Raw genomic sequence first — 27,554 nt, forward strand, 5'->3', positions numbered from 1 at the left:
AAATTTTCTTATCAATTTATGCTGTGAATATAAAATACATTTTTTTGAAAATTTAATAACAATCCAAAACGTTTTCATCGTCTTCTTCACTCATCTCTCCTTCATCACAATCAGCAAGTATGTCTTCGATTAAAGATAGTGGGTTCTTTATGTATAGATCGCAGTTCATTTGACAATCCTGTAAATAACTACTTACATCAAGCTCGGAAAGCATTTCCACAAAAGCCACGCCTTTATGTTTTTTTGCAGACCTTTCGCAAGAACGACAACAATCTTTACTACAACACTGGTACAAGTCCTGTGCATCTTCCATATTCACAGTTTTAACAAGACATTGCCCAATGTCCTCCAACTTGATATGTTCAGCTAAAAATTTCTTCAAATTAACAAGGACACGGCCAGCTTCTTCTTGCACACTGTAGTCACAGTCTCGATAGGCTAAGAGTAAAGAATCGATGCAGTTGATCTGCTGAAGTTTAGAGAGCATCTTAAGTATCTTACAATTTGTACAAGCTTTACATATTTCCCCTGACATGACTAACCCAGCTGCATAGGATGGAACATTAGTTGTACTTTGTAATGTCGATTGCTCTTCAGAAATGATGATACTCTCCCAATATTCGATGCTAACCTTCTTCACTTCCCAATCCAAGTCATCCTGCAACACATTGTACATCGCTTTATGAAAAACTGCAAGTTGATTCCTGCCGTGCACAGTTTTTGACAATTTCAGAAGGAATTTTGCAGCTGCCCGCCGTGCAAAGGCTTCACTGTCCGTTTCAAGAATATTCATAATGTCTTGCTGAATATCAGCCTGAAAAAATATTTTCACAAAATACTGGATTAGAAAATGTTCGTTTGTTTTTTAAAATTTAATATTAATATTTTTAAAATTAAATATTAATAAGTGATGAACAGAAATGTAATTTGGAATATTTAGTTCCAGGAATGATGAAACATACAAGTAAAGTACTGTTGTTAGTTCAGTTTAATCTGTCCTACACGTATAGTAAAATCTCATTTAGATATAAGCAGAGCAATAATTTGACAGAAATGCATTTAGACACAAGCAATTTTTAAATTCATTTTTATGTTTTATTTAATTCCTATGTTTTTTATTTTATGTTGATAAAATAAATATCAAGAAATACCCTGGGTGAATTCAGTTTTTATATATATATATATATATATATATATATATATATATATATATATCCGTCCAACCCATGCTAGCATGGAAAGCGGACGTTAAACGATGATGATATATATATATATATATATATATATATATATATATATATATAGTACAAAGTAAGGTAGGGGTTATGGGTGTAACCCACTATGAGGTATCATTTATCCAATATACTGTTGGTAAATAAGTATTATATTTTTTTTAAATGCCTACAACCCTAGTATGTTGACATCTATAGGCAAAGAAAAATGAGATTCACTGTTGACCATAGGTTGAAACAGCTGTAAGAAATAATTTCTGGATTTCGATAATTTATAATATGACTTTTAATAACTGTATTTGTATTATTATATTATCTATTGATTTATATAATATTTTGTATGCTTTTGATGTTTTCATTTGTAATATGAATAAATAATCCAATATTTTAATATCCGTAAGTTGATAAACAAACTGAATTTGTTTCTCCATTTTCTTATTTGTATCATATATCATCATCGTTTAACGTCCGTTCTCCATGCTAGCATGGGTTGGACAGTTCGACCGGGGATCTGGGAAGCCAGAAGGCTGCCCCAGGCTCCGGTCTTATCTGGCAGTGTTTCTACAGCTGGATGCCCTTCCTAACGCCAACCACTACGTGAGTGTAGTGGGTGCTTTTTACATGCCACCTGCACTGGAGCCAGGCGAGGCTGGCATCGGCCACGGTCGGATTGGTGCATTTTACGTGCCACCTGCATATATATATATACATCACTTCCTCACAATAAACTCATTTCTGATTTTAGGCACAAGATTATCAATCAATCAATCCTAATACTTACCTGGTACTTTATTACATCAACCCTGAAAAGATGAAAGACTTAGCTGTCTTCAACAGGGATTGAACTCAGAATGTAAAGTGCCAGAACAAATAGTACAAGATTTTTTTGTTTTAAATCCTACCAGTTTACCACCTCCCACCCCGCTCAATAACGTTTTATAAAGAATGGTAAAAGCACAAGATGTTGAAATTGTCTGCCTGCAAACATTTTTCTGAACTAGTTACCATAGGTTCAGTGTTGTGGGTCAATAAAATATTCAATATTAGTAAAACCTGTGGAAATTCCACAGAACAAAAAAGATTAAGAGAAGCTATTTAAAAAAAAAAAAGGATGATTTGCATTTTTATTTTGCTAAGTTATTTCATGTCTAGTAACAATAATATATTATATGATTTTAAAATGTCCCTCTGCTAAGCACTTTATATTTCTCTCTTCAACAAACTTTTTAACCATGTAACCCCCTTCTTCATGTCTTTAACATTTCCCTCTTTCTCTTCACCTCACATTTCCACTAACCACATGAGTGACAGCATAATGCATTGGCTGGCTATCTGCTCTCTCATTTGCTAACATTTCATCTTCATCTCTTCATCTCCACCTTTTCCTCCTCCTCTCTAACAAACTAAAGTGTAAAGTGTGAAAGAACAGGTAGAAGAATAATATTATAGATTTAGTTCAATAAAAAATTCTTTGCACTATCAACACACCACCACCACCACCATAGTTTTCAGTAACAAAACTCATTTCATTTCCTTTTCGTTTAGTTGTTTGTTTATATCTATTTTTTCTTGCTGTTGCTGTTTCTCTATTCTGATAATACAAACATTATCTCTCCTTCTCTCTCAATATAACTGCTTCCACTGTCTCTCTCTCTCTTTATCTTCCTTTCTTTAACCTCACTACCAGAACATCACCCTCTGCTAAATATTGTATCTCAAACATATCTTTTTCTCTTTACCTTTCCCTCCCTACCCTACAGCACATCATTAACACTTCTCTCTCCCTCTTTTCTCTCACTGGCTTTTTCTCTTGCTCTTTGCCTTTCCCTTTAACTAACTAGGTGAAGCATTGGGCCTTTCTCTACTTCTTCCTCAATTCTTTCTTCTTTACTCACACTCTTCCCCTCCTCTCACTTTTACTCCACCTCCATCTCTCTAACTAAAGTATAACAGGCAAATGAACAAGCAGATTATTATATAGCTACTGTGTCAATTTAACTGTTTATTCATTGTATCTTACAAGGTTTGAACTTGTTCCCAATGAAAAAAATCAATGATGATGATGGCCAAAAAATAATATACACGATAAACAATTTGCTCGGTGCTTATAATACTAAAGATATTGCAGATGAGTCAGCTATATTATTAAAACCTCACTTAAGTAAATGAAATCAGTATTTCTAATAAATGTATAAAACTAGTTTTAAATACACCAAATGGCTTCATTTTTTTAAACCTGATCACACAGCTTATCAAAAGTCATCAGCTGCCTTACCGTAAATAGTGAAACATGCATGATATCAGTAGATTAGAAATGAAGTTTTTTTTATTTGTCTTAAGCATTTTTAAAAGTGGAATAGTTAATTGAAGCCCAATATATTACTGATACCTACTTTATCAATACTGGAGATTCAATATTGATGATAAAGACTAAATATCGAAAGTTTTGATATCAGTGCTTTCTTATTTCTACAAATTTGCAACCTAGTATCACCCAAATGAGACATACTTGAATGAGATATGTTCCTTCTCAAGTCACTCCTGGCTCATAAGGGCCAGTTTCCTTGGCGTAGATGCCAGTCCGTTGCAGGTGAGCTACAAGATGCAGGAGGAAAGAGTGAAAGTTGTGGCGAAAGAGTCAGCAGAAGTTCGCCATTACCTTCTGCCGGAGCCACGTGGAGCTTAGGTGTTTCACTCATAAACACACATATCGCCCAGTCTGTGATTCGAACCCACGATCCCTCGACCGCGAGTCCGCTGCTCTAACCATTAGGCCATGTGCCTCCACAATGAGATATGGACTCTGCAAGACACAGCAGACTACCAGTCTATGAGAGTAGTTATTCCAAAGAGGAACTGAAAATGAATGAAAAGGAGTCTAGACTAACTGTAGATAACCACTCTTAGCACCAGTGGCATGACAAAATTTATCCAGTCCACACCGTAATATACAAACAACAAAACTAACGAGTTACTCAGTGTTGTAAGAGAGATGGTGTTGAGCAAGATGCTATGAAACCAGTTCAAGGAAAAATAATCATATAATGACATTTGCTGAAACAAAATAAAAATATAAATTTAAAACTGACCGGAGATTTTTCAACAGTTGAAAGAAAATTTGACCAGAGATCATCAATATTAAGCAAATGTAACAGGGCTGATATACAAGTGGCACGGACATAACTTTCGCCATCAGATAAGCTGGAGTAAGCTAACGAATGAAGTTTATTCTCCTGTACCCACGACTGAAGTTCAGGTGCTGTTAAAGAGAAGTGAAGTGAAATATAGAAATGGTGATTTTTCTTGTGTCAAAGACAAATGATTTTTTTATAATTAGGTAGAAAATCAACTATCATCATCATCATCATCTTAATGTTCATTTTTCCATGCTCCTGTGGGCCAGATGATATTTATTGAAGCAGATTTTTTATGCTTGGATACAAAGTGTACTGGGTACTTTTTATGTGGCACCAGACATATAAAAGAAGGGAGGCCACAAAGTGTTGGCACTCTGTCCGTTATGACGACGAGGGTTCCAGTTGAACCGATCAACAGAACAGCCTGCTCGTGAAATTAATGTGCAAGTGGCTGAGCACTCCACAGACACGTGTACCCTTAACGTAGTTCTCGGAGAGATTCAGCGTGACACACAATGTGACAAGAAAGGGACAGAAGCATGTATCATGCTGAAGAGGTAATGGGGAGAGAGAATAGGGATAGAGAAACAGAAAGGGTAGGCAAGTGTGCAAGAGAGAAAAGAGTAAAAAAGGGGATTAGCAACGGGGGTAGGAGTGAATGCAGTGAGTGTGCTGGAGTGAAAAAGAGTGACAGATAATGAGGAATGAGGTAAATAGAAGTAAATGTCAGTTTAAGGGGAGAGAAGTGAAGGAGAGGAAATTGAAGTGGGTCAGCAAGGAAGAGGAGGAGGTAAAGTATGGTAGTATGGATGCAATGTGAAGTGTAGGGGGATCATTTAGAGCATTTAAGTGAACAGTACTACAGTTGGAAGTCACATGTTTGTCAGAAGCAGAGATCCCCAAACTTTTTACACAATCGACCCCTTCATGGAATCCTTGACCCCCCCTCACCAACCCCCAGGCATGTACAAGAGAATAAATAAATAATAATAATAACTAAGTAGCTGTGCAGTTTCCATATTCATTAGTGAGGGAAACTGCATGCCAAGCCCTGCAAAAGTGTTGTTCTCTATCCCCATCCCTTGTGAATATCTCTCAAGAAATATAGGGAAACAAAAAGCAAACATTGCTTACTGTCGTTGTGGAAATCATGAGAAATCATCACCACCATCATCATCATCGTTTAATGTCCGTTCTCCAAACTAGCATGGGTTGGACGGTTTGACCGGGATCCGGGAAGCCAGAAGGCTGCACCAGGCTCCAGTCTGATCTGGCAGTGTTTCTACAGCTGGATGCCCTTCCTAATGCCAACCACTCCGTGAGTGTAGTGGGTGCTTTTTATGTGCCACCAGCACAGGTGCCAGGCAAGGCTGGCAACAACCACGATCGGATTGGTGCTTTTTACGTGCCACCGGCACGGAAGCCAGTCAAGGTGGCGCTGGCATCGGCCACGTATGGATGGTGCTTTTTACGTGCCACCGGCACATGTGCAAAATATTGAATATAAATGTTGGAATTCAACATAAAGTGTTCAAACTTATTGAAATATGTGGAAATGCAAATTGATAAAATTAATATGTTGCATGAAATATTGGATTGATCAATAAAAAGAGAGGAGAATCTGTTTGCTGTTATTTGGTGCCTAATATTAAATACATTAAAAAAAATTAATGTAGCTTTTTATTGAATTGGTTGACATCATTAATGGGAAGATTGTGTTTGATGAGCATTAGAAAGGGCATTGATATTCGGTTGGAGATTGGTGAGTTTTAATCATAAGTCACCATTCTCTTCCAGGGTCAGTCTGTTTCTCTGCTTTGTTAGAAATGCATTTGCATGGCTAAAACCAGCTTCAACCATGTACGAATTTGGGAATGCAAGTAAAAATAGCTCAACCGCTGCACAAAGCTTGGGATATTTAGCAGCAGTATTTACATTGCTCCAATAGTCGCCGAGACTTTTACTTCTGAACAATGATGTATCTTCGAGATTCACACACATATCAAGTTCATCTTCTAAGTGAGATTCAATGTCTGCATTTTCTATTCCCAAATGAAATGGTGCAACAATCCAGCTGGGTACATGCATTTTCTCCAGGTCCTTGAAACATACTTTAAAGTCTTCTCTTAATTTTTCAAGGTGCTTTATGTATATATCTAAATCATAGTCTGAAATATTTTCATCTTCCAATTGCCACAAGTTTGAAAAATATTTAAAATTTCTATGCGCCAATGAAGATTTAAGTAGCCCCATTTTGACTCGGAAGCCTATTAGGATTGAACAACTGTAACATCTTTACCTTGCGTACGATTCTGTATTTCATTAAATTTTGAATATAGGTCTGCCAAATAGAACAGGTGGTTCTTACACATTTCCAACTCGTCACATAGTGATGGGTCTACACCTGTAAGAAGCTTCACAGTTGAGCCATAGAGGTCAACAAGTCTTTGCAAGCTGTCACCACTTGCCAACCACCTTACCTCAATGTGCAAAAGTAATTGGTTCAAAGTTTCATCATTTTTTTCACATCATCATCATTTAGCATCCGTTTTCCATGCTAGCATGGGTTGGACTAACATAACATTGCAAATATTTGTGAATTGAGAGGATGAGCTTTAATTTTATTGACTGACCTGATACACACTTTTAAGGCACCATGCAGTTCACCACTAAGTCTTTTGGCTACAAGACGGTGACTGTGTAAAACACAGTGAACAGTATGTACATTGGGAACCTTTTCCTTGAGTAAGGTGGCAAATCATTGTTGGTGCACCATCAGTAGCCACTGCAGTAATATTCCTGAGGGGAACATTGCGTTTCTTCAAATAATCCTCCAAACACAGGAAAAAATTCTCTCACCTTTCGTATCACCTTTAATGTACTTAGCAAACAAAAACTTGTCAACAATGTCCTTTAGGCTTGGACTATAATACCTCACATAGGCCATGAGAATATTTGAACTGCCAAAAGTTGATTCATTGAGTTGAACAGAAAACTTGCAATGTTGAAGCTCAGATGCCAAGGTTCTCTCCACATCGTTGGTCATCTCATCAATGCATTGTTGCACTGTATTTGCACTTAATGGTATGCATTTTAGAACAGGTTGAGAGACTTTCTTCATAACATTTTCAATCATCATCATCATCATCGTTTAACATCCGCTTTCCATGCTAGCATGGGTTGGACGATTTAACTGAGGGATGGCGAACCAGATGGCTGCACCAGGCTTCAATCTTGATCTGGCAGAGTTTCTACAGCTGGATGCCCTTCCTAATGCCAACCACTCTGAGAGTGGGTACTTTTACGTGCCACTGGCACGGGACCAGTCAAGTGGCACTGGCAATGACCTTGCTTGAATCCTCGGCACAAGTGCCAGTAAGGCGATGCTGGTAACAATCACGCTCGAATGGTGTCTCTTATGTGCCACCAGCACGGAGGCCAGATAGCCGCTCTGGCAATGATATCGCTCAGATGGTGCTCTTAATACCCTACTAGCACGGGGCTTGAGTGCCAGTAATGCGACACTGGTAACGATCACACTCGAATGGTGCCTTTTAAGTGCCACTGGCATGGAAGCCGGTTAGCCGCTCTGTCAATGATCACACTTGTATGGTGCTCTTTGCACCCCGCTAGCACGGACGCCAGTCATCAAATTTGATTTTGTGCTGGTATTGTGATCTCTTCACCAAGGGTATATGATTTTCCTTTCTTTGCTATATTAAGGGAGATGCTGTATAATGTCTTCAGTCCTCTTTCATTATCAGCACTGGCAGATGCTTCAAAAAATTTCTTGAAATTTGGTTGATTTCTAAATTTTTCTTTCAGCGTCTTAAAAAAAATCAAGATCTTTGTTTGTCTTAACAGAATGGATCTTTCCAAGGTGGTCTTTCAATTTTGTGGGTTTCACGGCCGCATTACTGAAAGCCTTTTCTCATAACAGGCACATCAGCATTGTTTCATTAGTAAATGAAGGTAAGAATCCAAATTTCAAAAACTCTTGTGAATATTGTCTGCACTTCTTAGCGTTAGTGGCTATCATTGTGCTTACTAGAAAATGGGTAAATTTAAACAGTAAATGCACAGTTATCAGTTCACTGACACCAATCCAATAGCTATGGGTGTCCCTGGACTAGTTGGCTCCAATGGCCATCTGATGGTGGCTCTGGCCAGCAAGCATGTGCTACGTATCAGGCACTCAGTTGATCTATGTCTCTCTTTCCCTGTATGTATGTGTAGTGGTTGGAATGTTTGTGTGTATTTGTATGTTTACACACCACCATTCTACACTCAATTGGGTTCTGTCTCTGCAATGTTTGATGTTATTGTAAGTGAAAGAATTGTCAATGCTGCTTCTGTGTGACTGTAGGTTTGTATGGGCACCAACCACGTTGGAGAGTCAGCAATAGATGTATCAGAAAGTTGTATTTTATGTATTTGTAGTCCTTATACGAATGTCAGCTTTCAATCCCAAAAGTTCAATTGACCCCACTTCTGACCCTCAGGCACTTATCAACCCCTTGAATAGTCCTATTGAGCCTTAGAGGTCAATATCAACCACTTTTGAGACCCTTGGTCTAAAGTTTTAAGCTTTGTAATAGGAAGTAAATAGAAAAGATAGGAAACATTTAGATATTCTAAGTGTTTTTATCTAAAAGCTATAAACCTGTGTTCCATACCCACTCAGGAAAGCTGTCAGTGGTGAAAGTTGATTCAAATAGTGTTTAATACATTCTTAATCTTTCAGTAAACATAATCACTGGATAGACAAAAGTTCAGGGGTGACCAACACAAACTTATTCCAAGGATTACCTCACTGTGGAATTAATTGTCTTTAAGTCCTGTAATCATCTGCCCAGCCTTACTCATCTCTCTTTCTTTTTTACATTCATGTATACCTATTTCTTTACTACACACAAGGGGCTAAACACAGAGAGGACATACAAGGACAGACAAACGGATTAAGTCGATTATATCAACCCCAGTGTGTAACTGGTACTTATTTAAACGACCCCGAAAGGATGAAAGGCAAAGTCAACCTCGGCGGAATTTGAACTCAGAATGTAATGGCAAACGAAATACCTATTTCTTTACGACCCACAAGAGAGACAAAGTGGACCTCGGCAGAATTTGAATTCAGAATGTAACAGCAGACGAAATACCGCAAAGCATTTCGCCCGGCGTGCTAACGTTTCTGCCAGCTCGCCACCTTTATATTCATGTATACCAATGTGAATATTGTGAAGTGTTTATGTTCTTGTAAAAGGGAGGAACTTTCTAAATAAGAGATGTATGTTACATTAATATTTACCTTTAAATGTAGTGTCCCACAAAATAGCAGGAAGTCTAGTGACATAAAACCAGTAAAAAAAGACAGAAGAATTTTGAAAAATACAGACAACAGAAACAAGACAACTTACTGTTAGAAGCTGCAAAACTTTTAGAGAGAAACTCCATAGCAGAATCTCTGATTTCCCACTGAGGATGACACAGACAATACTTAATGACACTAGACACTTTGCTTGGTAAGTCTTTTACTGTGGAGTCAGTCATGGTATTGTTGGTGCCTTTGTCTGTTGAATCGATGGCATCTTTCATCTTCAGCACTGGCAGCATGTATAACCAGAGACAATCAAAAGATTGACTGACAACCTATTGTAAAAACACATTGGTGTAATTCTTCAGATATATCTCAGACTCTCTTATGACATTTATATCAATTATCTTGTGCTTGCATGGAATGAATTATCTTTACAGTTGAATATCCTTGCTTCTGCTAATAACTCAACTGTGAAGTTGATGTCTAATTGTGTATCCAGACACCCAAACTAGAATAAGAAAAGCTGTGTCTTTCACAAGACCTGTTGAGGCAAGTGAAATCGAAATCGATCAAAAATCAATGGAAATTGTAGTTGTGATACCAGTGCCAGTGGCACGTAAGGGAACCATCCGAACGTGGCTGTTGCCAGTGCCGCCTTGACTGGCCTCCGTGCCGGTGACACGTAAAAAGCACCAACCGATCGTGGCCATTGCCAGCCTCGCTTGGCACCTGTGCCAGTGGCACATAAAAAGCACCCACTACACTCTTGGAGTGGTTGGCGTTAGGAAGGGCATCCAGCTGTAGAAACACTGCCGGATCAAACTGGAGCCTGGTGCAGCCTCCTGGCTTCCCAGACCCCGGTCGAACCATCCAACCCATGCTAGCATGGAAAGCGGACGTTAAACGATGATGATTGACAATAACATTAGGTTCAGTATGTTAATCTTACAGCAATCGTATCTCCATGGATATCATACCTTAGATTTCCTCTTCTCACTATCTCTATTGAGTCTTACTTTTAAATACTCTACTAAACTTTCCTTAAGACAAGAGCCTACACAAGATGAAGCTAAACATTTATCTCACTAGCCTGTACCACCTCATCAGACTAAAGAACAAGTGTAGAGCTGCAGTAACTCTCCCCAAGAGTTGAGTCTAAACAAAAGAGTTAGCTAACAGTACTTACAATCAATTACCTAACAATACTCACCCACTTTGGAGCATAGTAAATGGGTGACCTTGTGTTTAGGTTAGAAATCATTATTTTTGGCTCTACAATGGCAAGTATCATAGAGCAAGAAGAAAAAGACTCCTGTTGTGTCAAATCTGAACCAGTTTTGATTTCTGGTTGAAAGTAGCTCTTGAGAAAGATAGCAGCATCAATTAATCTCATCTTCCTTGAGGCGTGTATGTGTGTGTGTTGTAAAATAACTATTATCCATATATTGGATAAGTTTGAGGTATGTGCCACAGTATGGCACTAAGTTCTTGGCAAACTTTATAATTTGGCTGAGACTCTCACCTGAAGTCACTTAATACATAACACTAATGCTCTTTACATAAAAAAAAAATCCCTCTCCATCTTTCTTCCAACATAAGAAAAGTTACAGGAATTTATTTTGATCAGGGACCCATCTTGGCCTGAACGGTCAACTTTTGTAGAAAAGAGGCATTATCATCTCTAATATATTACTGATACTTCGATACTTATTTTATTAATTCCAGGGGTATAAAAAGCAAAGCTGATTCTAGCAGGATTTAAACTCATAGGTAGAGAGACTAATCTAAAGCTATCTTTTCCCATTTCTAACAGCTAAATGTTCCAAGAAATGCTATAAAATTCATTTCTGATATAAGCAGGAGAGTTTCAATTAAATTCGCTCCAATATTTATTTTAGTGAATTTCTTGAAATATACAGAACAAAATTGACTGCATAGGAATTGAACTCAGAAAGAAGAGATGTAATTAATTACCACAAGCCATTAAGTTAGATGCTCTATCATCCACTGCACTCAAAGAAATTCTACTATCTACCACACTCAAAGAAATGCCATAGAGGTTTATTTTCAATGAAACACCAAGAATGAAGCTGAGTCAGCACCACTCACCAAAAGATTCTGGCCAATTTCTTGCACAATGTTCACTAAAATATTGATCAACATAACTTGGCAGTCTTGACTGATAAGAAATTCTGATTTGTTGCCTGCAAATAGAACACATACAAGGGAGTAAGTAATACAACAGAGCATGGCAGGCAGATGTGAGGATATACAGGGTGGGGCAGAGAGGACAGACGTTTTTGAAAAATTTACAAAATTATTTATTTTAGCTGCAAACAAATTTTATTGACATCAATGTGGTCATATTGAATTAGCATTTGTCAAAATCAAGTGTGGAAAACAACATCCATCATGTGGTGTCTGTTTCCATTGATGCATTTCTGAAGGCGTTCTTGGAAGTTGGCCTCTCTCCAGCATTGCTCTGTCAATTTGGGTGACTTCCATGCAAATAGCTTCCTTCAAATTGTCCAATGTACAGGGCTTATGCACATAGACATGTGCCTTAAGGTTTCCACACAAGAAATAATCACACATGGACAAATCAGGGGACTGAGGGGGTAAGAAATATCAGCAAACCTAGAAATGAGGTGGTCACCGAAGAGAGGGCGAAGAACATCCATTGATGCTCTGGCTGTCGCCCTGTCCTACTGAAACCACACACATCGAATAGGCATGCGCTTTCATCATAATTCAGGCAGAAAGAAGTTGCTTATCATCTCGATGTAACACTCAGAGTTCACAGTAACAGCATTTCCATTATTGTCTTCAAATAAGTAAAGACCAATGATGGCAGCTTTTCCATTAGCACATCAGACCATCACTTTTAGGCTACGCAACGGTCTTTCATGCAGTTCTCTTCGATTTTCAAGAGCCCAACAGCGACAGTTCTGTTGATTCACTATGCCATTGAGATGAAAATGAGTTTCATCAGTCATTAACAAAATGAGGTTATCATTTGCCTCAAAAACTGCTTCCATCTGATGTGTGAAGTTAAGCTGCTGTACATAGTCCCATAGTTTTAACTATAGTGCTCATAGTCGACAGAGTGTAAGTACCTTGAGAGAAAAGTTGGACCTAAGAGGAATCAGATGTTGTGTGCAAGAGAGACGATTGCGCTGGTATGGTCATGTGGTGAGAATGGATGAAGATAGGTGTGTGAAAAAGTGCCACACCCTGGCAGTTGAGGGGACCTGTGGAAGAGGTAGACCCAGGAAAACCTGGATCGAGGTGGTGAAGCACGACCTTCGAACTCTAGGTCTCACCAAGGAAATGACCAGAGACCGAGACCTATGGAAGTATGCTGTGCGTGAGAAGACCCGGCAAGACCAGTGAGAACAATCAAAATCAAATCATATATCAGAAAGCAGGGGTTAAGTGACCCATCTGTTCGTGTCCGCTGTCAGCCTCGTCTGGCACCCGTGCCGGTGATACGTAAAAGCACCATTCGCTCATGGCCGTTTGCCAGCTCTGCCTGGCCCCGTGTCGGTGGCACGTAAAAGCACCATCCGTTCGTGTTCGTTGCCAGCCTCGCCTGGCCCCGTGCCGGTGACACGTAAAAGCACCGTCCGTTCGTGGCCGTTGGCCAGCTCTGTCTGGCCCCATGTCGGTGGCACGTAAAAGCACCATCCGTTCGTGGCCATTTGCCAGCTCTGTCTGGCCCCGTGTCGGTGGCACGTAAAAGCACCATCTGTCCGTGTCCGTTGCCAGCCTCGGCTGGCCCCCGTGCCGGTGACACGTAAAAGCACCGTCCGCTCGTGGCCGTTTGCCAGCTCTGTCTGGCAACCGTGTCGGTGGCACGTAAAAGCACCATCTGTTCGCGTCCGTTGCCAGCCTCGGCTGGCCCCCGTGCCGGTGACACGTAAAAGCACCATCCGTTCGTGGCCATTTGCCAGCCCTGTCTGGCCCCGTGTCGGTGGCACGTAAAAGCACCATCCGTTCGTGTCCGTTGCCAGCATCGCCTGGCCCCGTGCCGGTGACACGTAAAAGCACCATCCGTTCGTGGCCGTTCGCCAGCTCTGTCTGGCACCTGTGCAGGTGGAACATAAAAAACACCCACTACACTCGCGGAGTGGTTGGCGTTAGGAAGGGCATCCAGCCGTAGAAACACTGCCAGATCTGACTGGGCCTGACGAAGCCTTCCAGCTTCACAGACCCCAGTTGACCCGTCCAACCCATGCTAGCATGGTAAACGGACGCTAAACGATGATGATGATGATGATGATGATGATGATGATGATTGCCCAATCACCAATTTGTACAGGTGGAAATGCAGGTCTTCATGCAAAATATGCCTTACCAATGCTAAGTTCAGTGGAATGCCTCTGAGCAGAGCAATTTGGAATCCATATCAAAGCTTGCTTGATGCGTTCCACATTTTCTGGGGTCTGTACCATTTGTGGTGCACCCACCAGTCTACTATTCATTAGTGTATCTTGTGTATGAAGTGCATTCACTGAATGTGAGATTGTGTTATGGGTGGGAACTGCCTGACTTTGGTGAATGTTGAAGTGGCACTGAAACTCATGCTGAACTGCTGTGACAGACTTGTTATTCTTTACATAACTGTCGTAGGCAAACATGCAATGCTCTATTGTCCACAACACCATTGCTTCACCTGAAAAAGAAAATGCTAAGAAACTACGGACTGAATGGTACCTGTTGGACATATGTCCCTCTCCCTGGGGCTGAGTAATAGCCATTTCAAAAACGTCCACCCTCTCTGTACAAAGAGAGATAAATAGGGAGATTAATAGATTAAGTATAGAACACAAAGATAGATCAAACATTGTTTTTACATTGCCCATTCTTTACAGGAAATGGAAAGTGAGAAACTTCTAAAAATATTAAATAAAATGTAAAAAACACAAAATCATAATTTTGTTAAATAAATATGAACCCAAAATTGAAAGAATGATCAAGAATAAAAAAATCTTGATGCTTGGCATAGTAAAGACCAAAATACTAATTAGTAACTATACTTTTAGAGTACATATACATATATATGATGGGCTTCTTTCAGTTTCTGTCTACCAAATTTACTCACAAGGTTATGGAGATCTTTTCGGTTTGAACGGCAGTTTTTTCTAGCGGTGTCATATAAAATTGTCACCCATAATTATGACCCTAGTATTGATCTATTGCATTTCAATCTGTTTTAGGGTTAGGGTTAGGGGTGGGGGGAAGGGTATCTTTTTTTCTTCACAAATGTAAATAAACCCAATCTGTTTCTTAAACAAGGGACATATTCATAGGGCACAGAATGTTTTTCACCTCAATAGATGTCAGTGATTGGTTGATATTTTAGAAATTGAAGAAAAAAAACAACAAATATCTTACAAACTATAGAATTTTCTCAATAAAGCCAAGAGAAAAAGATGTTTTATAAACACATTCTACCAGTATACAAAGTTTAAAATTTTTTAGTTACCTAGAAATTATGTTAAAAACTGCCATTCAAACCGAAAAGATCCGGTTTTGGTTCACTCCAGGCTACAGTAGAAGACATTTGCCTGAACCCAAAATCATATGGCTGGGTTGCAAGCTTCCTACCACACAGCCACACCTGTGCCTAGCCATACCTGTACTCCCAACACACAATGACTACTTTAAAGCTAGTTTCACTGTTAAAGCAAGGTTTTGTTAAGAATTCTCCCATTATATACAACTGTATTTTAGTTATCATCATAAACATGGAAAATAGTAATTACATGCCAACTTTTGGAAGTAGTGCAGCATTTTAAGTAATAATTTGGTGGAATTGGAAATGACTTTGAAGAACTGGTAATATTCTGATGTCTGCAAGGACTCTGTGTCAGTAGTCTTGTGAAAGAACTTCAAGAAACATGTTGTGGATAATTGGATTGTAGTTTTTATGATGTCTTTCTGAAAGAAAGATCACACGTAAATTACATACATAACAGTACATATCACATTATTTACATTATATATATACACACACACACAGATATATACATATATATATAAATACACACACACACACACACACACATATATAAAGAGAGAGAGAGAATATATATTCCTGTATGTCTATGTGTATACAAAACTGTATAAAATGGATGTTATCCCTTATCTAGTGGTCAGATATCTAGGGATAGACAAGTGGTTGGTGAGAGCAGAGCTGGGTGTATAAGTCATGTACAGGGATACAATCAGTAAGGTGAGGGTTGGCAATGAGTATAACGAAGAATTCCAGGTAGAAGTAGGGATTCATTAAGGATTAGTCCTCAGCCTCTTCTTGTTCATCATAGTCCTCCAGGCAATAACAGAGGAACTCAAGACAGGTTGCCCCTGGGAGCTCCTCTATGCTGACGACCTTGTTCTTATAGCTGAATCACTACCAGAACTAAGAGAAGTAGTTTCAGGTGTGAAAGAAAGATCTAGAATCGAAGGCTAATACAAGTATAATTTTCATATTCGTAAACTCACGCCAGTAAGCTACCAGCAAAATATGAAGAATCTTTATTAGAAATCGTTTTTCGGAACCCTCCTATTTAAAGGACGAAATGTAACTCAATGTTTTCAGACACACACACACACACACATATATATGTGTATTTGTGAGTAGGTGGATGACTGGATTTAGTTAGGTAAGAAGACAGACAGCTAATAAACACGAGTATCATTTGCCACATCTTAGTTCATCAAAAATTAGGTAGTTATTACAAAAAATACAAAGAAATTACATTATTCAAAACTATGACAATATATAAATGAACAATGAAACAAATTTAATTGAAACAAAGTTAATTGACAAATTCTTTTATTTGGATAGAAAAGTTAATGATTTAAAGTAAGTTTATCTACCTGAAGTAATTTAGGGTCCACAAGTCTCTCCAGGCACTCAATGGTATTACACAGGCGTGCCTCACATTCTGGTGGGTTGATGTCATTTAAAGATATTTGCTTGTTACAGCCAGTGGAGTTGGTGATATAATTAAAAAACTTCAATTTAGGTTGGTAGTATTTCTCCATCAATTCAGAAAACAATGCATCATCGGGGTATGTAGATAGGAAACTGCTATTAAAAAACATTAATTCCATTGTGTAAGAGGTATAATATAACTCTGCATGCTTTGAATACAACACAATATAAAACAATATACCTTACACAGTCAAATGTTGCACTCGGAACACCTACATAACTCAAAACAATCAATACAGATTCGGGTTAGAAAAACACACATAAACTGTTAATAAAGTTTTAACCATTAAAAACTGGGCAAACAAAACTCATACCAAACATACTAACCTTTTCATTAGTTTCTCTACAAAGCTCCTCACTCTGTCATCCTCTTCTTTGCTATCAATTTGATGAAATATTACCAGAACTTTCTCTATCTTCTCATTTTTAGAAACTCTTGATTAAAAATGAGACGCATAAAAGGAAACATTAGCAAATTGGCAACCAATAGGCTGTAGTGTGGAAGAAGAGTAGCTGGCATGACATTATAGGGGGCAACCAATGTAGAATTGTGGGATAACAGGAGAGGCTACAAGTTACAGACATTATATGGGTAATGCAGAATTGCAGGATAACAGGAGAGGACATAAGTTATAGATATCAAAATTGCTGTCTTCTGTGTAAATGCTAAAATTAACAGACACATAAAACCCATGTTAACAGGAAAACAAACAAAACACAAAAGAATGTGAGCCAACAGCTGGTAAGATCACAGCTGAAACATCTCTGATTATAGATGTTTCATTAGTGATGACCTGTGAACTAAACCAGTGCTCGACGAACTTATTAATATCAGGCTTCATTAAAAAGATATTAGTAAAATCCTCCCAGCTTTATTTATGAGAACTCAAAATAAGAGTCTATCGCATTGTTATCATCATTATATGATAAGTTTTCCTTTGAACAAGTTTAAAATAATTTAATTTTATTAAGCATAGCAATTCGTCCAATCCTCATAACCCAACTCTCAGTAGTGGGGGGGGGTCTGGCCCCACCCAATGAGAAACACTGGGCTACAGATTTGAACCAGCCAGAAAACCTCCTATACAGTCAACTTATTACAAATAACATTCAAATCTCTCTCTAATCTTATAAACAAAAGAAATAATGTAATCAAATATATGCTATGTTTAAGGAAAAGAAAAAAACAGACATGGTGGTCACTGTTGAATGCCTATCACCAGGGGTCTGCTGGATTAGCTATGACTTAGGGAGTATATAAAATAAAAACCCAACAAAACTTACTGATGATTAAGCAAAAGACAGAGGTATAAGTCTATTGCAACATCCCATGATTGCGATGTAGTTATCAGCTGATGAAGTTCTGAAAAGCTATCTTTATGGTTCACTGTCCAATTCCAAATATATTTGCAAGTACCTCCAGCATCCTTAAGGATATCAAATAAGAGTTCTTTGGAATGCTTGGATTTAGGATTGGAGCAATTGGGTGTGTTGTGGCAGATGACATCCCAGAAAGTGTCTAAGAGGTTATCTCGCATCTGAAGCACCTCGGGTGAAACATCATTGATTTGGAAACTTTGAATCAGGAGCTGACTGAGGAATTTGCTGGCTTCTTTGGTGAGGAAGATGCTTGATTCTTTATAAATCACATCTAAAGCTTTGTTTGGAACACCTGAAAAAATATAAAAAATTAAAAATGGCTAAGATACTGAGAAGAAGCAAGTATTGATCTACCGGCTCGTTAGTTGAAAGTTGGAAACTAATGAAAATATTTTATTGTCTCTTTTTTTATATTTTATTAATATTTAACATTTAGTATATTTCTTTACTACCCACAAGGGGCTAAACACAGAGGGGACAAACAAGGACAGATAAAGGGATTAAGTCGATTACATCGACCCCAGTGTGTAACTGGTACTTAATTTATCGACCCCGAAAGGATGAAAGGCAAAGTTGACTTCGGCAGAATTTGAACCCAGAACGTAATGGCAGACAAAATACGGCTACGCATTTCGCCCGGTGTGCTAACGATTCTGCCAGCTCACCACCTAATTTAACATTTAGTATGGCACAACACTGCCTCCACTGGTTAGGACACATCATACATATGCCTAAAACGTGCCTCCCCCATCAACTCCTCTTTGTGGAGGTGGCTTCAGGCACTGAACCATGCAGAGCCTCCAAATTCCATTTCTGAGACCAATTCAAGGACACTCTCCTCCACAGCTCCATTGACCCAAATATCTGGGAAACAATTACCAAGAACCGCCAACACTGTTGGCATGCCATCGTTAAGGGAATGGACCAGATGGAAAATAACAGACATCAAGCCGTAGAGATCAGAAGTCAAAGACACAGAGAGCGGCTCACACTTTCTCATCCCTGGATTGCTAAAAAGTGTATCAGTGAGTATCGACATACAGTGTGTACGGATGGATAATGGTATGCTTGCACTTAGTGATGTGGACAAGAAAGAGGCATGGTAAAGTTACTCTGCAAGACTGTTGAATATAGAGAATGAATGGGATAAAGGGATTCTCCCTCATGTGAACCCAACAGAGAGGCCAGCTATCCTAGTGAACAGCAGTATGGTAGATGAGGCAATTAAAGACATGGAAACTGGGAAAGCCCCAGGTCCATCCGGAATCATGGCTGAGATGCTCAAAGTATACAGTAAGGTGGGATACTGGCTATTTACCTGCACAGTTAATCAGGTCATTCAGAAAGATGTAATACCAGTGACTGGTGTAGCAGCATTATTGTTAGCTGTTACAAGGATAACGATGATGCTTTAGACAGAAGCAATTATAAAGGCATCAAGGACCAGATGATGAAAATTACAGAGAGAATTATAGACCAATTAATTAGGCTAAATGAAATGCAGTTCAGTTTCATCGAGGAAGAAGCACTACTGATGCAAGAGAAGTATTTAGCTAAGAATAAACCATCATATTTGGCATTTATTAATCTAGAGAAAGCCTTTGATAGAGTAACCTGATATAGTGGGCTCTGAGGAGGCAAGGAGTAGACGTGTGGCTTGTGGAAGCAACACAAGCCATTTACAGAGACACTCTCAGTAAGGTGAGAGTTAACCATGAGTACAGTGAAGAATTTGGTGTACAGGTAGGTGTTCATCAAGGCTCAGTCCTCAGTTCCTTCTTTTCCATCATTGTCCTCCAGGCCATACACACTGTAAGCTATGGATACACAAGAGATGCTGTGGATTAATAGAAAGGTTATCAGAGAAAGTAGTGTTTGTATGTGGAAGATGTACAGGCTCCATAAAAACTAGAGACTTGGGAGATTGATTCTCTCAAATGCCCTGGTGGCTCATTAGAGGTAATAGATAATTTCTGCTACTTAGGGGATCAAATTAGTCGTAGAAGGAGGATGCACGGAGAGTGTGATAGCTAAAATAAGAATAGGATGAAGGAAAGCCAAAGAGTTGTTCCCTTTGTTGGCTATGAAAAGTTTCTCTCTCCAAGTGACAGGCAGGTTGTATGATGCATGGATATGAACAGTAATTCTACTTGGTAGTGAGACACAAGTCCTGAATGCAGAAGACATGCAAAGGTTAGAAAGGAATGAGGCTAGCATGCTCTGCTGGACGTGTAGTGTAAGTGTATAAGTTTGACAGAGTGCTAGTGTTTTGAGGGAGAAGTTAGGCATAAGAGGAATTAGGTGCAGTGTGCAAGAGAGAAGACTGTGCTGGTTTGATCATATGATGCAGATGGATGCCAACAGCTCCATAAAGAAGTGCTGATCCCTCAAAGTAGATGGAACATGTTGAAGTGGGAGATCCAGGAACAGATGGGATGAAGTATTGAAGGACGACCTCGGGATAACGAACCTTTCAGGTGAGATGACAAAGGACAAGATGCCTGGCACCTTGCTGTACTCAAGAAGACCTGTACTCCACAGCAGAAGTGTTAAGTGTGGTCCCCTTGGTAAAGAGAACTGGCCTGCAAGAGTCCTGCGTTGGTTCCATGTAAAAAGCACTCTTGTCAGTGCCTGTAAAAGCACGCAGCACACATGGTAAAGTGGTTGGTGTTAGGAAGAGCATTCAGCCATAGAAACTATGCCAAACCACACAGGAGCCTGGTGCAGCTCTCCAGCTCTGGTTAAACTGTCCAACCCATGCCAGCATAGACAACAGACATTATGAAGATGATGTATAAAAATAATGTTCGGATTATAACTATTGGAGCTGCCAATCAAACAATCTCATCATCATCATTGTTTGACCGTGGGCGAGACAATGGAATTTACTATGTTACGCCAGACTTCATGGTCCATCATAGCATTACGGAGGTCCTGTTGCTGGATGCCTGTATCCCTGGAGATTACATCAGGGTAGGAGAGTGTGCCCTCTGGTATCGTGAGCAGATGGCTTCCAGAGGAGAAGAGTAGAAATTACCAGCTGTAGAAACACTGCCAAATCAGACTGGAGCCTGGTGCAGCCTCCTGGTTTCCCAGACCTCGGTCGAACCGTCCAACCAATGCTAGCATGGAAAACGGACGTTAAATGATAATGATGATGATGATGATATTTCATATTTCAGATCTGATGATCAGAGACTTACTACATGTATGCAACTACAATCTGTATATAGTCAGGCTGATGGCAACTAAATAAGCAACCCTGTCCCCTTCTCACTAAGCCTGCTTAGTAATGAAGATGATTTTTAAGACTCTGTAAGATGTAAAAATCTGTGAAAGAACAGATGAACTCACATAAGTGAATGGCCGTCTAATTGTGCATGGAAACACAAGAAGATATTTTTCCTGAACCCTTTGGTGTTTTGAGGTCTCTGGGGCTATGTTGCTCTTTTTTCTTTTCTTGTTATTAGTTTAATGACTTCAAACTTTTAGAAAACAGAACTTGTGCCACACAAACATATTTCTCTACAAAATTTGATTCATTGGTACTTTTTGTGCTTCATTTCTTTTCTCCCTTTCTTTCCCAAGTGCAGGTGAAAACTAGAACCTTTTGGAATCATAAGTGGTTGACCTTTTTGTTATGGTGGTTGAGGTATCACAAGTGTCTGCAGCAATTACATATCACAGTTTCCATAGTTTCTCGCTCGTGAGGGAACGCAGAAGATGCAGCATAGGCGGAAGCAGTCCTGACTCTCTAGCTGCCTGTGTAATCGTGTCCCTCATCGAGGTGGTGTTGGTGTCTGAGAGGTGGAACATGCATTGATTTATAGCTTTGTCCTTATGAGAGTTTGCAATCATACTCAGTTGTGAACTGACATCTCCCATAACCCACTTCTTGTCTCTCATTCTCCCTCATACTCTTGCAAGCTCTACCCACTTCCACTTCTGGTGCTTCTGCCCTCATCCACTTCTACTCACCTCATACCTTTAAGGTCCACACAGACACATCATCACCATTTTATCTCTTCCCTGTTTCACCCTGATCACCACCACCCTCTCTTTAAAATTGTGGGCAGCCAAATAGCCCCAGCACAGCAAGAAACCTATTCTACTCTGGACACTTCTTTCAAACTTTAACTCCACATCAAGCAAAAAGCTTCTCTTAGGTTTGTAGTCTTGTAAGCTACATAGTGATGTTCACTAAAACTGGTGACACAAAAGTACAAATGTTGAAAAGTGGCTGGCATCAGGAAAGGCATCCAGGTATAGAACACATGCCAAAGTAGACAGCTGAGCACAATGCAGTCCTTGAACCCATCGGATCCTATAAAACCATTCAACTCATACCAGCATGGAACATGAACAGTAAATGATGATGATGTGAGTAATGTGTTGTTTGTGAGTGTTTATGTCAGAACAGAAATACTATTTCCAGCCTCTTGTCTAGAATGAGTAAAGGAAAAGGTAAAATAATCTCTTACCTGGAAATGTACGAGTTACAGAAGAAAAACCAGGAATGTGTTGGATTGTTTTGCGTAATGTTGTAAACAAAGCAGTCTTTAAGGAGACACATTTTGACCAATATGTTGAATTAAAAACACTGCTGTAGAACTCAGTAAACACTTTCTCATAGTGATTGAATATAACTTCATTCTGAGCTAAACTGCCGGCTATTTGTGTGGCAAACAGGAGTGAGGCATTGCTTGTGTTCAGTTCAATAACTGAAGCTTTCAGGAAGTCATCAGCCCAGCATAACTTGACTGCTTCAATAGTGGTCACTGGAAAAATAAGAAAATAAACAAAAATATATAAAACATGTGTATATTCATCATCATCATTGTTTAACATCTGCTTTCCATGCTGGCATGGGTTGGATGGTTTGACTAAACACTGGCAAGCCAGAAGGCTACACCAGGCTCCAATCTGATCTGGCAACGTTTCTACAGCTGGATGCTCTTCCTAACGCCAATCACTCCAAGAGTGTAGTGGGTGCTTTTTATGTGCCACCGGCACGGGAGCCAGTCAGGCAGCATTGGCATTGACCATGTTTGGATGGTGCTTTTTACGTTCCACTGGCATGGGAGCCAGTCAAGGAGCGGGGGGACACTGGCATTGATCACATTCGGATGGTGCTTTTTATGTTCCACCGGCACGGGGAACCAGTTAGGCTGCACAGGCATTGGCTCACACTTGAATGGTGCTTACTATGTGCCACCAGCATTGGTACCAGTCAGGTGGCTGTGGCATCGGCCACGACTACGATTTCACTTCACTCAACAGGACTTGTTTACAAAAATTATGCGATGTCAAGACAGGGTGACACACACACACACATGATGATCTTTGAATTTCTGTTTACCAAATCTATTCATAAGGCTTCAATCATCCTGGTGCTAATACCAAAGACACTTGCCCAAAGTACCACATGGTAGGACTGGTTGGGAAGCAAGCTTCTCAACCATGCAATCACACCTGCACATATGTATGTTACTGATATCTGATTTAATAAACTTTGCAAAGAAGCGCTGTTTCTAACTCAAATTATGTTAAGTAATGAAGAAGTGAGCACTAGTAGAAGATTATGTGACTGGTGCTTTACTGAATTGCTTTTCACATTCACCTGTCTTTCTGCTCCCTTTTTTCTGTTATAACTTGTTTCAGTCATTGGACTGTGGCCATGTTGGGGCCCTGCCTTCATGGGTTTAGTCAATCAAACTGACCTCAGTTCTTATTAAATCTGGTACTTATTCTATCAGGTGCTTAATTTCTTCAATATTGTTCAGGACATAAGGTGTCATCTGTCATTACGTTCTGAGTTCAAATTCCACTGAGGTCGACTTTGCCTTCATCCTTTCGGGGTCGATAAATTAAGTAGCAGTTGTGTACTGGGCTCAATCTAATTGACTGGACCCTCCCAAAAAAATTTTGGACCATGTTCCAAGAGTAGAAAAGAATATTGCTCAGGACACTGACCTCCTAGAAACTGTCCAGAGACGTGCATCTACCATACTCTGAATGCCTTGTTTCCCTGGGCATAGATACATCAAAGCTCTGACATTTGGCAACTGATTTGGTAAACCCCCACAAAATTATTAAATATTCTGCCAACAACCACCTTGAGTACCTTTTTGAGCTCCATGTGTCTAACACATGTGGGCATACCTACAAAGTCAGAAAACAGCACAGCTACCAAGACTTTTGGAAACATTTTTCACACTCAGTGTTGTCGAAGCACGGAATAAGCCAAGACATTGCATCCTTTAAAACCCCCATGCTTCCTGAAATTCGCCAACACTACACCTGATATCCTTCCCTCCATACACGTGCACACATGTATATCATGACTCATACACTGTTCACTTCCCTGACATTTGTACATAATTCTATGTACTTTTTCTGGTTGAAATACACCGAAAAATGGCGACACAGCAGTAAAAAAATCGTAAAAAATAGGGATTTTCGTAGGAAAAAAAATGAACCTTTTTGATGTAAATAATTTTTGGTTCTAACATGGCCCAATTTGAATTTTATCTTCTACGGGATGAAGAGCAAGCCTTCTTCTGTCATAATATCAATTTTGGTCAACTTGCGCCGCAGGGTCTTGGAGGAAATAGTGTTAGTTGAAGGCTACCAAACCCGCCATACACACAGACAACTTCAGCTTTATATATATATATATATATATTAATCAAAATAAAAACATGATACCAAGGATTCAGCGGTACATGTGTTTCGGGCCTTTGTTGGACGGATTTATAACAATGCATAATGTACGTACGTATATACATACACGCACATGCGTCGGTTCGTGTACCCAACTACATGCGCGTTTTTCCATATATATCTGTATGTTTACACGAGAGTACATATGTATGCTTGTATGCGTGTGGTTGCATATGCGTGCGTATATGTACGCGTGTATATGTGTGTATGTATCCATGCGTGTACGTATGTACATGCTGACCACTTGACACGTTACGAGGAACTAGATAAGCGGTTTAACCAGACAACTCTGTCTGGCCCCTGTGTCGGTGGCACGTAAAAGCACCATCTGTTCATGTCCGTTGCCAGCATCGCCTGGCCCCGTGCCGGTGACACGTAAAAGCACCATCCTTTCGTGGCCGTTTGCCAGCTCTGTCTGGCACCTGTGCGGGTGGCACGTAAAAAGCACCCACTACACTCACGGAGTGGTTGGTGTTAGGAAGGGCATCCAGCCGTAGAAACACTGCCAGATCTGACTGGGCCTGACGAAGCCTTCCAGCTTCACAGACCCCAGTTGAACCGTCCAACCCATGCTAGCATGGAAAGCGGACGCTAAATGATGATGATGATGTACACGTACCTTTGATGAGTTGTAGTGCACCTGAGCTCTATACACAACAATTTCATTATCATTATTATTATATTATAAATTAAATATATAATATTTAATAAATGACACAAGCTACTTGAAAGATAACTGATAGATTCCTCATTAGATGAGTTACAAAGATACTTATGACAACACATATTAATAATCTTCCAGAAATAAATTCAAAAGCTAATAAGTAAAAAGGAAACTGGTCACAAATCTAAACTTTAAAAAAAATATTTTAGGTTCAGGCATAACTATTTGGTTAAGAACTTCACTTTGTAACCTAGGGGTTTCAGGTTTAGTCCCACTAGATGCCACCTTGAACCTCTTTACTATACCTCCAGGTTGACCAATGCTGCATGAGAGAATTTGGTAATTGGAGACTGTGAGGAAGCCTGTTTGTGTGTGTATTCATGTTGTGTTTCTCCTTTCTCCCTACCACTTGACAAATGGTTTGGCAAAAAAGATAAAATAAGTACCATACTTAAGATTAATAATAAGGGTGATTTAAAGTAAAGGCTATTTGCCAACCTAATGTGGTTGTCCTGGATGGGATGATTATTACTGCTGTCTAGCCCCAGGAAACAAGATCAATAATTTGGGGAGAGGGGACAGAGATATTGTGTCATATAGCCATATGACACAATATATGTGTCCTTATATTTTCAAACAGGGAGCCCAGCACCCTATCCAGCACAAAGCAACATTTGGTTTATTGCTCTTTATCAGCACAGAGTAGCTGCTTGGCTAGGTGGCAATACAGATATCGTGTCGTATGGCCAGCTGGAAACAATGCTTCTCAGGGCCAAACAACAGTAACAACTGTCCCATACAGGACAGCCACATTATGTTGGCAAATAGTCTTTACTTTAAAGTACTGTAACTGAATATCTCTCTTTGAGAGATTTAGAAATAATGATATTTCTAAGGGTGATTTGTTTGACTAAAACCCTTCAAGGTGGTGCCCAAGCATGGCTGCAGTCCAATGACTAAAACAAGTAAAAGATAAAAGTCTAGTATATTTGTACTGTTTATAACAACTGAGAACTACCCTTATCGTAGTTCTAAGGGAGATTCAGCATGACACAGAATATGACAAGGTTGGTCCTTTGAAATACAGACGCAAGTCATTTTTGCCAGCTGAGTTGACTGGAATAACGTGTAATAGTCTTCTGCTTAAGGACACAACGCACTGCCCGGTATCGAACACACGATCGTGAGCCAAATACCCTAACCACTTGGCCACACACCTTCACCACAGCCAGTATACAACTTTAGGATGTTTTCCTTCTTTAGTTTCATAAGCGTTAAACAGACACTAGTGACATTTCCCGTTTGATCCGATATGTGTTTCTGACAGATAAGAGGCAAGTACGGATGTATGTGTTCTGCAGAGAGATTGAATTTAGGGAAAACTTGTTTTCATCAAATACCAACTGAGAAACTAATGTATTATCACTCAGTTTGTTCGTTTAAAATGTAAGAAGTAAAACAAACAAAAAAACTTGGCGAACATTCGGTATATGTACCGGTGTAAGTACCGGATACATTTCAAAAAAGTGTTGTTTTTTTTTATATATGGGGGTTAGGGTTTGTGTTAGGGTTAGGGTTGGGAGAAAAGGGTTTCTGTTATCTTCAGAAATGTAAACAAAGTCACGTGTGTACATATACCGAAGCATCGCCAAAAACTTAAGTCAAGGAAAGTGGATCAATAAAATAAAGTACCATAAAATATGGTTGATGTGAATGGAATTCTAACCGAAAACCCTTTAAGGGTTCTCTTCTGTACACGGATAGAAAATAAAAAAAAGACTCAAGATGCTCACCAAATTCCGGGACAAAATCACATAATTTCTGTAAACTTGTATCGTCTGTAATTGGTTTTTCTCTTTTCAATAACTTTTGGAAGACACCTTTAAGACCCACATTGAAAGTTTCGGCAAATTTCTCCGGGGTTTCCATTCCTTCGTTTATCGAGCATAAAGCAAGTGCCATGACTGGGTTTAACTAAAACATGAAGTCGTGGATTATTTCGTTTCGCCTAATAAAAAAGTTTTAAATAATTATTTAGAATGTTTTCTTTTAATCTCACATTCATAAAAATTAGTGAATTTTCATATTTATTACGCAA

The 27,554-nt window shown here is 39.4% G+C and overlaps 1 protein-coding gene and 1 long non-coding RNA gene across 3 annotated transcripts; one reads left to right on the plus strand and one right to left on the minus strand.

Annotated features, from left to right (window-relative positions):
* On the minus strand, positions 1-27,513 carry LOC115214308. Of its 2 annotated transcripts, none has more exons than XM_029783480.2 (10): positions 27,250-27,513; positions 22,551-22,847; positions 17,974-18,361; positions 17,017-17,124; positions 16,572-16,782; positions 15,455-15,629; positions 11,796-11,890; positions 9,787-10,018; positions 4,322-4,491; positions 1-814 (listed from the first exon to the last, which is right to left on the minus strand). In XM_029783480.2, exons 1-10 carry the CDS (start codon positions 27,416-27,418, stop codon positions 53-55), a joined length of 2,607 nt encoding a protein of 868 aa, XP_029639340.2. In that variant the 5' UTR covers positions 27,419-27,513; the 3' UTR covers positions 1-52. The 2 variants fall into 2 exon arrangements, with proteins under 2 accessions (XP_029639340.2, XP_029639339.2); XM_029783479.2 differs by having other exon boundaries at positions 16,572-16,785; positions 27,250-27,512.
* Positions 4,795-26,915, plus strand: LOC118764369. Its single transcript, XR_005000201.1, has 2 exons — positions 4,795-4,839; positions 26,469-26,915. It is a non-coding gene; the product is annotated as an uncharacterized LOC118764369 (long non-coding RNA).
* Positions 27,514-27,554: the final 41 nt, after the last annotated feature.

This window comes from Octopus sinensis, linkage group LG7 (assembly GCF_006345805.1).
Source record: "Octopus sinensis linkage group LG7, ASM634580v1, whole genome shotgun sequence".
Taxonomy (NCBI): domain Eukaryota; kingdom Metazoa; phylum Mollusca; class Cephalopoda; order Octopoda; family Octopodidae; genus Octopus; species Octopus sinensis.

Excerpts from the sequence above, each read along its gene's own strand:
- LOC115214308 (XM_029783479.2), bottom strand. The coding sequence starts at position 27,418 with ATGGCACTTGCTTTATGCTCGATAAACGAAGGAATGGAAACCCCGGAG. Across the intron at positions 15,630-16,571 it reads TGGACCCTAAATTACTTCAG|AAAGACATCATAAAAACTAC; the intron begins GTAGATAAACTT and ends TCTTTCTTTCAG. Across the intron at positions 4,492-9,786 it reads AAGTTTTGCAGCTTCTAACA|CACCTGAACTTCAGTCGTGG; the intron begins GTAAGTTGTCTT and ends TCTCTTTAACAG.